Genomic DNA, 10,430 nt, shown 5'->3' with positions numbered 1-10,430 from the left:
GACGCGTTTCAGAAAGGCGGGGCATAGGGGAGAAACAATAATGTATAGTATGTGGAAAATAATGTGTTTTTTGAACCTTAAACCGCATAAACACATTTCATTACACCAGATACACAAAATAATGTTCTTTTTAGCAACATCATATGACCCCTTTAAGTATTATGACTCACTTGCATGTTTTGCACTGCAATCATTGAAATGCTGTTGTTTGAGGAAGTATGTTCTCATGGTTGATTGTGATTTCTTCAGATTCCAGCTTTGTTTATAGACCTGCCAGCTTTAACTCAGTCACTTCAAGAGCTTCCACTGCACACAAGACTGAACCTGGAGGCTGAGCTTGTGCAGGTAGATCAATTGCTTTTCTTGTTGGAATACTATGAAATACTTACTAGTACCAGTGAAGAATGTGCTAGTGTTTTAATATGTTTCAGGTGACGACTCCCATTGAACTTCCGTCCGTGACAGTGCCTCACAGAACCGACTCGACTCTAACAGCTGGATCGAAAGCTCCTCAGGCAGGTGTAAAGCCTGTTCCAGGTACCACACCGTCTCCCAGTGTCTCCACAGCCGTCCCTCCTGCCACAGATGATGCTGACCAGGAGCTCGACCTTCTCCTCGACTTACAGAAACCCATCACAGAAATTACTTCAGTCGAATCCCACGCTACAACAGACGATGTGCTAAACAGCCCAACACAAGGTCGGTATATGTTTGTTCTTTTTTTTTTGTTAAACAGTGTCGGCGTGTAGTTTAACTAACTAAAATTAGTATTAGTCGTAACTTCCAATAATAAGCTACACAAGTAGTGTTTGGAAATCAGATTCATTTAAGTGAGACGGTTGATGTAAATAATCAATTCACTGATCAATCTGAATTACTGAATCATTTGAATCACTGCTTCTTTAAGTATGGAGTTGAATGCTGTTTTTTGTCACTGTTTGTAAATAATTACGCTACCATTCAGAAGTTTTGGGTCAGTAAGTTTTTTTTTTTTTAAAGAAATTAATACTTTTATTACACAATGACACATTATCTTAATTAAAAGTTACGACTTTCAAAAGAATTTCAAATAAATGCTAAACCTTCTATTAAAAAAAACTCACACTATCAAGATTTCCACAAATTAAGCAGCGAAACTGTTTTCAACATTGAGAAGAAATGTTTCTTGAGCACCAAATCAGCATATTAGAATAATTTCTGAAGGATCATGTGACACCGAAGACTGAAAATTCAGCATGTTTATATATAATATATATTATTTATATATCTATAGTAAAATTCCAGATAAATGCTATAATTGCATGAATGAAAGTATTATACAATATTTAAATGTAATCCTTAAATACTTCAGTGTATTTAGGTACTTTCTGATAGTGCTTTGTAGCAAAGCTAACTACTTGTTTAAAAAGTTAGCTTGATTCTAGATTCTATATCAATCCTGTAGCTTTTGCAAGTGAAGTTTCAAAGTAGTTTCTGATGTAAAAATGTGATTTTATCACCTCAACAGGTTCAGGAGAAGAAGAGAGAAAAGATCAAATGGTTGATATGAAAGAGACGAAGCCAGAAGTGGAAAGTGAAGCTAAACTTACGAGGCAGGAAGTGACAGAGGAGGATCTGGAGGACTGGCTGGACAGCATGATCTCCTGATGCCAGAGAAGCTGACCTAGCGTTACTTCTGTACAGACGTGAACATCATACCGCCACACTTCATTAAGTCTAATAGCCAAGACTAATTCAGTCATGTGGAATATAAAATGCTTCATCGAAGTATTACTCAAAAAAAGTGATGTAATGCTGTGTAACACAGCATTTCAGACCCATCATATTCTCTCTCATCAAAGCAGTTATGACCAGCTTGGATTTATTGCATTAGCTACTTTATTTTCATTCCCCCTGCTCAAAACAAATGCAAATCACCAAAGCTACTACATACATACAAATGGCCATACAATAGCAGTTTAGTGTATTGACTTCTGTTCAATAAATGTAATTGTTTTTGTCCTCGAATGTAGATTCCCATTGTTTTGCAATCGTACTTCATAAATGATCAGGCACACACGATTTCAGTTATTTAACCTTAACCAAACATTAAAAAAGCAGTGTAATGGTTACTCGTGAACAAACGTCAACTAAAGCTACAAAACTACTAACCCAGGTGAGACAGTCAGTGATAGTCTAAACTAAACTGCAAATAGCAAAACATACGAGCAGGAACAAAATGTTTGCATAGTCTCTTGTCATAAGGCACTTTTCTGTATGAGAAACAGCTAGTGGACTGAAGCAGTTATGATCGTTATATTGCTCATTCCACCAGTCAGGTTACTGTCCTTAACGGCATTGCACATTCTTCATAGTCTTAGTTTTTAAATCGTGTGTTTTAAAAAATGTGTTTGGCACTCATTGAATCCTAAGAAGGTATTCTTGTGCATATTTGTGTAGACGTTCATTCAACATCAAAAAACATACACATGTTAACATCTCACAAGTTTGTGTGCATTTGTGAGTTAAGCAAATGAGGCATTTTCCCATGTTTTTTTTAATCAAACATGGCTTTGTGTCTTTAGTTGGCGATGTGTGCTACATGTTTTTGTTGTTTTTTTTCTCAGTGTTGCACTTGAGTTCACATTTTTGGCTCAATCACAATGAGTTCTCAGTATGTCGCTGTCATTTCTGGTGTAGAAACGATTGAGGTTGTTTTGATTGGATGAATTAGTGAGCAGAGTATGATGAGAGATAGTTTAGGATGTTGTGTCCAACCTGTACAAGGTCCTAAAATCCATGTGGATATTAGGAGCTTATATAGGTTCTCTCATATTAGGACTGAGGACAGCATGTCCTCTAGCCCAGCTGGTCCTCGTATTGCTTCCGGAAACAGTCTCCAGCAGGGAAGAAATCCCAGCATCTCTCCTGATACATCTTCCAAACATACGACTCCTGGAATAATTAGAAGATATCATTTATTAAATATAATAATATACAATAATAGTATACACTACAATTCACAAGTCTGGGATCACACATTTTTCTAAAGAAATTAATATTTTAATTTAGCAAGGATGCATTAAATCCATTGAACATTACAGTAAAGACATTTATAATTGGACCAAAAAACGTATATTTTAAATAAATGCAGTTATTTTGAATTCTATTCATAAAGGAATCTTAAGAAAAAAAATCTTTCCACAGAAATATCAAGGAATGTTTTCAACATTAATATAAGGAAATGTTTCTAGAGCACCAAATCAACAAATCACAATAACTTCTGAAGGATTATGTGAGAATAAAGACTGGAGTAATGGCAGAATGTGTAAAAATGCTAATAATTTTAACAAAAGATGGATCATGAATATTCCTTCTTTTTTTTTTTAGCATTTTTTTAGTGCTGTCCTGAATAAGCTCATCATTCACTGAATAAGTTGTGGACCATCCAGGTAATGAAACAGTATTAAGATTCAAGGGTATGTAAACTTTTGAGCCATTTTTTAAATTTTCAGTTATTTTGTGTTGTGGAATACATGTAAACATCTGTTATATGAGAAAGCTTGTTAAATAAAAAATAACATGCCATTTTCATGATCCCTCTTATTTTGTTATTAACATTTTGCATATTCTGCATATATAATCATATGAGCAGAACTGTAAATTACATTTTAAAATCTTTATAAATAGAAAAGTTATTTTGAGTGGCATTTATATTTCACAATATTACAGTTTAACTGTATTTTTAATTTCAAAATTTTAACATTTTGAAAGGTAGTGTATATTGATTTTATAAATAAGGCACTAGTTTTTAATTGGATTAGTAGATTACCTGACCAGTGTATTCAGTCTCATCTTTGTTGATAAGATACATCAGGAAGAATCTGTTAGAAAGGAATATTTGAATATTCAGATGTGTTTAGTCGATAAAGGAAGCATTATAACAATGCAAAGTTGGGTCTTACTTTGCATATCGGATGTCATATACAGTGTTTACTCACAAATAGTTGGCCAGATTGTGCTCTTGTAAGGTATGGGTCTCAAAGCCGTGCGGGGTTGTGTCAAAATAGTCATTCCCGATTCCACAGATGAAGCATTTTGTCTACACCAAGGATAAAAAAAAGTTCAAATAATAACAGACTGTGCTCTTTTTAGACCTTACAAGGAGGACATGTGACAGCGCTCACCTCCATGTCCTCTTTCACCTGCTCCTGCTGGTCTCTCAACTCACCGAAGGCATCAATGATCAAACCTGGGTTGAAAATGAAAGCATTCAGCGTTATGTTGGTGTTCTGAATGTTCACAGTAGTGACTGTGAGACTATGATGGGTTGGGTAGTTTTGTTGCTATTTAAGATCAGTGTGGCTTATAAAGCAGTACCCTGAATGATGGCCAGCAGAATGACGATGACGAAGAAGAAGAAGGTGATGTCAAACAGAATGCGGTAGAGCTCGGACGGGTCGCCGGCAGGGTCCACGATTTCATCACCGATGCCACCGCCAGCTCTCACACCCACGTACATGTGGAACAGGTAGCACTGAGGAGTCATGGGATTCGGTTTAGTTTTTAATGATCTAGCAAAGCAGTTTGGACATTACATACACAATACTGTTCAAAGGTTTGAGGTTTGTAGAATGCTTTTATTTATTCAAAAATACAGTAAAAAGCTATTGATACTATTGTGAAATATTATTACAAGTTAAATTGTAATATATTTTCAATGTCATTTATATCTGTGATTGCAACGATGAATTTTCAGCAGCCATTACTCCAGAAATCATTCTGATATGACGATTTGATCAAGTAACAATTTTTATTATTCAATATCAATTTTGAAAACAGTTGTGCTGCTTAATACTTTTGTAAAAAAAAAAAAAACCTATGATACATTTTATTCATCAGATACTTTGCTTTGTCTTTACGGTCACTTTTGATCAATTTAATGCACCGTTGCTGAATAAAATGATGAATTTCTTTCAAAAAAATCTTACTGACCCCAAACGTTTGAACATAATACATATGTATATTAAATAATGAAATATAAACGTAAAAATGTAAAAATCAAGCTTTAAAGGCACTCTTAATATTTCCCATTTCTTTTTAAAAGTGTTAAGAAGAAATCAATGGTATTTTTCTCATTAAATGAAAAAAAAATGCATTTAGGTCACCTAAGCATTTGATATATTTGAATTAAAAAAACTTGATATGACCTGACAACATTATCTTACTGAATAAATGATTAATTCCTGCATTAATGCATCCACACCAATAGTCAGTATAAGTCAAAGGTGACTTCCAGATCAGCCAGATGGAAAACAACATGGTAAATGTCCTTCAAGGATCTTTTCAAAATGAAAAGCTAAACTCACAGTCATCATATCATCACATTTCATGTCAGGTGCGTCCTCATCCTCGCTCTTGTTGTAGAACTTGCGGAAGAAGTTAAAAGCCACCACGGTGTACAGGTAGACCACAACCGCCAGGAGGCCCACAGTCAATACCAGCTGTTCAGATGAAGAAGATACTCTCATCATCAGATCAGAAGTATCTTGGTGTGAAGCTGTACTACAGTCACCCTCTGCTGGAGGAGACTTACCTGTTTGCCATTGTGAGTCACAGAAGAGAGGATGGTCCTCAGTGTCTTGACGCCCATGGCAATGTCCAGCAAATGAGCGGCAAAGAAGAAGTTATTGTAATGTCCCAGAATAGACATGGTGGTGTACCAGATCAGGTAGAGGTAAGACTAGAGATGAAAGACAAAACGTTATTGTCCTGATACAGGATATTCCTCTTTATGTTTTCAAATCTGAGCCATACTCACGTTGTCCGTCAGCACCACCCCCATTTTCCAGATGTGGTACTTGGTATCAATTGAGCTCAACCTGCAATTGAAACCAAAACATGACTGAATGCTTTAATGCTCTTTCAAACCAAATGTTTTCATGTCCCGTCAGCTCACCAGGACAGCAGGGAGGCCTCCTTCACCACAGCCTCTTCAGTGGGATCAAAGTCCAGAGCACTCTTATCCAGACCCAGGAGTTCAGCTATGCGCTCGGCCCCATACAAGTCACCATATTTATTGATGACCTACAGAGGACAGTGGAAATTGGATATGCAGACAGTCCAATGAATACAAGCACCATCAAGTTGTGTGTGATTCTGCTTACCTTCCTCTTAATAAATTTGTCCCAGTAATTGTTAGGGAAGGACCTGAAAGACAGGTACGGAAGTTTGTAAGTACTCATGCTCTGAAGAACTGATGGATTGATTTATCAATTACTTCATGAATTACAAAGGATATGTTATACCAATGAACAGCATGTGGGTAGTTAAAACTGATATTGAAATCAATCAAAAGAAAAGTGTACATATTGGGTCCTGTAACTGGTGAGAATTAACTTTCAGTATTTCCTTTTTGAATCATGTTTGTCTTCACTATTTCTTTATAAATGGTCCTGTAGTGTGACAATCATACAATTATACTTTTAAAAGGTTTTAAAAATTCAGTTTAAAATAATTTTGCCGTGTGTATGTTTGACTGAAAAGTAAAATGTTTCTGTTGATAATTTGACCATTGTCCATTTTATGAAAAACATGTATATGCATATTTATTGTAGTTCTAGTGCAGCATATTAACTTATATTTCATGTCAATGTACATACACAATTATTTGTAAAAGTATTTAAAAGAAATTAATACTTTTATTCATCAAGGACACATTAAACTGAACAATAGTGACATTAAATGTATAATGTTACAAAAGATTTCTGTTCTTTTGAACTTTCTGTTCATTAAAGAATAATAAAATTTAAAAAAAAAAAATGTGTCATGGTTTCCACAAAAATATTAAGCAGCACAACTGTTTTGAACATTGATAATAATAAGAAATGTTTCCGTCGACCCGGGTTGCATTCCCATGCTTTCCTGGCTGATCTTTACGGTCATATCCAATAAAGGCATAAAAAGGCCAAAAACATAACTTCAAAAAAGAAAAGAAAAAGAAAATCTTACAGACTCCAAACTTTTGAACAGTGGTATAATGTGTAATTATGTGATGCTACTTGTTGTGCTGACATATGTGGAGTACACTTATTGTTACTATATAGAACTGTTGAGTGCTATATTAAATAAATATAATAATATCTGAAACTGACACTGTAATGTAAATGTAGCGTAAGGGACTGAATGAAAGAGAATGTCTAAAGTGTTTCTTACGGAGTTGCAATGACCAAACGATCCCACTGTCCTTTGATGTCATCATCAGACGGCTGCTCGGTAATATACAAGCCATCAAACTCAAGCTTCCTGGCGATCTCCTTCTCCCGCTTGAACACAACTAAAGGAACCTACAGCGAGGAGAAAACAAGGCTACATCAACACGGTTGTGCAGAATCTGGCTTTGAAATATTCTTAATCCTGATGAATGTAATCAAATGAGAGCAATCAGTATAAACCTTAAGGCAGTAATATCCAACAACACAGAGTAAGGAGATGATCGTGTGCAGTACAGCCAAGAACGTCAATGTGGGTGCCATGTAGCCAGTGTTCTCCTGAAGAATGAAGTATTCCATTCCTTCATCATCTTCATCACCTTCCTCCTCTTCACCACCCCAGGATCCCTCCTCTTCCTCATCATCGAATTCTCCAGTCACCTTTAGAGAGCAGCAATATTCAAAAGTGTTAGAGAGCAACTATGCAAATGACCAAATAGGTGATTATTCATTCATTCAATGTCGACTTCACGTTCATTAGCACATTTAAAGTTATCTGCAAAACACCTTGTAGAAGAGCAGGATGAAGTTAATGGCGAAGACCACAAACAAGGCCAGAAGACGAAGGTTGTAGAAATTGCGAGCCAGGTAGTTCTACAGAGGAAGAGAGAAATGTTAATGTTTCATCGTTGCCACTCAAACAAAATTTCCTGCGGGACAAAGTTTAATTAAAAATGTGACTGAAGCTTTTCTTACCAGCATTTTGGCTTTGTAGACTTCAAGCCCTGCAAAGAAGCTGGCCATAAATGCTGGAGCTTCTTCCTTTGCTGAGCCACGTTTGGCTTTTGGAGCTGGTTTTACTGCTGCTGGTTCCTCAGGAGTTTCCTCTTTAGCCTTGTCTTCTTTCTCTTGATTCTCAATGCTAAAAAACATTGAAATGTCAGAACATTTTGATCAAGAAATGATCCGACAACATCTAAATAGTCAACTTACTCAGCTTTCTCTGGCTCGGATTCTGGCTTCTCTGCTGCTACTTTCTGTGTAGTAAAAAACAATATACTTTGTCACATGTTTGATTCAAATACTAGAATAATAGAACTTAGAGAGGAAAGCATTATATTTATGTTTTAAGGGAGATGAAAACAAGGCTCTAGGCGATAGATATACAGGGTGTTCAATGAATTAAAACATGATGAAACATCTTTTCAAAAAAACTTTCAGTTCACTTTCACAAATACTTCAAAAAATAATTGTATTAGTTGTGAAAATTACATGTGATCTAGGGCCTTAAATGCCATTGTAAAAACTGCAAGTCTAGGCCTAATTTTCATTCACATTAAATTCAATATGGCATCTACTCAGACTAAGGTACGTAGATACCTGGCTCTTCTTTTTCTCAACAGGGGAGCTAGACTCTGTCAGGACCTCACAGACATCACCCAGACCAGGTTCTGCCCCATGCTTCCCCTCCTTCTTCACAGCTGGATTAAGTAGATCCATGATCATATCCGTTTCCGGCTTCTCAGCACCAGCACCAGTCATCTGCACCATATCTGCAGACACCACCAATTCGCTGCTTTCTGATTTTTCTGCTTCCATTACATCACCATGGATCCCAAACTGTGTTGGATCAGGCATGTTACCCAAGATATCTGTCACTTTCATGTTTTTAGCACCCTCCACAAGACCCCCTCCAAACATGGAGGACCAAATAATATGAAAGAACCCGAAGATGATGGCGAAAATGCCTTTGAAGAACCCGGTGAAGAGCATCCAGAAGAAGGAGAAGAACCCTGTGATCATTTCCCTGATGGTAAGTTTCCTGAATTTTTTCAACTGTTTCCTCATACTCTTAAACGTCAGCATTTTACGGAAATTAGACATGCTCTTCTTCACAGAAGCGCAGGCTGCAGTGAAGGCCGAGGCGGACTCAAGAGATGAGTCTTCCTTCTCAGACAATCCTTCAAGCAGACTATGCAACTCCTCCTCTTCGTCCTCCTCGGGTCGTTCTGCGGCGTCTGGCTCAGAGATCTGAGAGGCCAACTGCATCTCAAAGATGGTGTCCTCACAGAAGTTCACAAATAACTCCATCTTCTCACTCTCACCGCCTTCGTTGACCACATCGAAGATGAATTGCCGTTTGGACTCTTTGACCTGAGGCTTTTCCCATTGGGTTCTGCTAGACTCGCTGATCTCAAAGTAAACCCTCTCAATCCTCTTGGCACCCCCTATGATCTCAATACGGCCCAGGTATGGCTCAAAGTAACTGAGAACGCTTTCAGCCAGGTCTAAGAAGGTGGACAGGCGTGAGTCGTGAGGCATGTGTTCTGAAAGGTTAGTAAGAAGCACAGCCACGTTGAAGCCGATGTCCTTGGCTGGTTCATGGAAGCGTTCCACAAACTCCTTGTAGTTGAACATATCATTTTCATCGGCCTCCACACAGGAGAGGAGAAACTCGATCTCAGACTGTGTGTATTGCTTTTGGCTATCCATAGACTTCTGGAACTCCTTCTTGGATATAACACCTTTGCAATCTGGGTCGTACTCCTTAAAGTTATCAGATGTAGTGAGGTCCTTCAGTTTGAGGAACATGTCGAAGAACTTGAGGATCATTTCCACATTGCTGGAGGACTCCACTAATGTGTCAACCATCTGCTTGCCGATAGTTCCATTCACCACATTACCTGTAACATGCAGTTGATGCATTAACCATTGCTAGTCTCTTACTAGTTCCATTATGTTTGAAAGAAAAAAAACAACTCTCACCCTCCAGAAGAGATAACATCATGACCACCATATCTTTCTGCAAATCCATCAGCTCTTTCAATAACTCGATTTGACTAGAATCCTGAAACAAATGACATTTAATGTTGAGCGGCATCTTATTTGAGAAGGGTCTGGCTGCAGACTTGCACTCTCAGCCTTGCATTCTCAGACTTGCACTCTCAGACACATCACTTTCAGTCTTTTTTAATTTTGTATTTTGTTCTATTTATTGATTACTTTTTGTTTGAATCTCTCAACATTTTACAACAGTAGCCAGGTGGTGAAGACAAGAAAAAATAAACTAAATTATGTCTAAATGTCACTTGCAATCTTCACTTGCACTCTCCGCTACCTGCGACGTCACTTGCAATCGACACAAATCGTGCGTGTTGCCAATGGAGACAAGAAGCTGTAGTGGTGATTAAACGATTAAAACCAATTTAGTACTATAACATACAGGGTCCTGCAAGAAAA

At 37.3% G+C, this 10,430-nt stretch overlaps 2 protein-coding genes across 2 annotated transcripts in view; one reads left to right on the top strand and one right to left on the bottom strand.

The window, feature by feature from the left end:
- Positions 1–2,001, top strand: part of LOC107721309 (cell death regulator Aven) — a 36,261-nt gene extending 34,260 nt beyond the window's left edge. The window contains exons 4-6 of the mRNA XM_016529248.1: positions 250–345; positions 432–699; positions 1,508–2,001. Of these exons, the coding sequence (XP_016384734.1) occupies positions 250–345; positions 432–699; positions 1,508–1,647 (504 nt within the window). The 3' untranslated portion in view covers positions 1,648–2,001. The remainder of the gene's footprint in view (positions 1–249; positions 346–431; positions 700–1,507) is intronic.
- Positions 1,856–10,430, bottom strand: part of ryr3 (ryanodine receptor 3) — a 91,478-nt gene continuing 82,903 nt past the window's right edge. The window contains exons 87-103 of the mRNA XM_016529249.1: positions 9,957–10,038; positions 8,571–9,874; positions 8,184–8,227; positions 7,947–8,112; positions 7,758–7,844; positions 7,434–7,631; positions 7,195–7,325; positions 6,147–6,189; positions 5,939–6,066; positions 5,801–5,861; positions 5,576–5,722; positions 5,349–5,483; positions 4,360–4,516; positions 4,167–4,231; positions 3,981–4,081; positions 3,812–3,863; positions 1,856–2,934 (exon numbers count right to left, since the gene is read on the bottom strand). Coding sequence (XP_016384735.1) covers positions 2,839–2,934; positions 3,812–3,863; positions 3,981–4,081; positions 4,167–4,231; positions 4,360–4,516; positions 5,349–5,483; positions 5,576–5,722; positions 5,801–5,861; positions 5,939–6,066; positions 6,147–6,189; positions 7,195–7,325; positions 7,434–7,631; positions 7,758–7,844; positions 7,947–8,112; positions 8,184–8,227; positions 8,571–9,874; positions 9,957–10,038 — 2,997 coding nt within the window. The 3' untranslated portion in view covers positions 1,856–2,838. The remainder of the gene's footprint in view (positions 2,935–3,811; positions 3,864–3,980; positions 4,082–4,166; positions 4,232–4,359; positions 4,517–5,348; positions 5,484–5,575; positions 5,723–5,800; positions 5,862–5,938; positions 6,067–6,146; positions 6,190–7,194; positions 7,326–7,433; positions 7,632–7,757; positions 7,845–7,946; positions 8,113–8,183; positions 8,228–8,570; positions 9,875–9,956; positions 10,039–10,430) is intronic.

The sequence above is a fragment of the Sinocyclocheilus rhinocerous genome, unplaced genomic scaffold (assembly GCF_001515625.1).
Source record: "Sinocyclocheilus rhinocerous isolate Xijiao unplaced genomic scaffold, SAMN03320098_v1.1 scaffold271, whole genome shotgun sequence".
NCBI classification, from domain to species: domain Eukaryota; kingdom Metazoa; phylum Chordata; class Actinopteri; order Cypriniformes; family Cyprinidae; genus Sinocyclocheilus; species Sinocyclocheilus rhinocerous.
The sequence above is the reverse complement of the archived record's forward strand: the minus strand, read 5'-3'. Positions and strand labels throughout refer to the sequence as shown.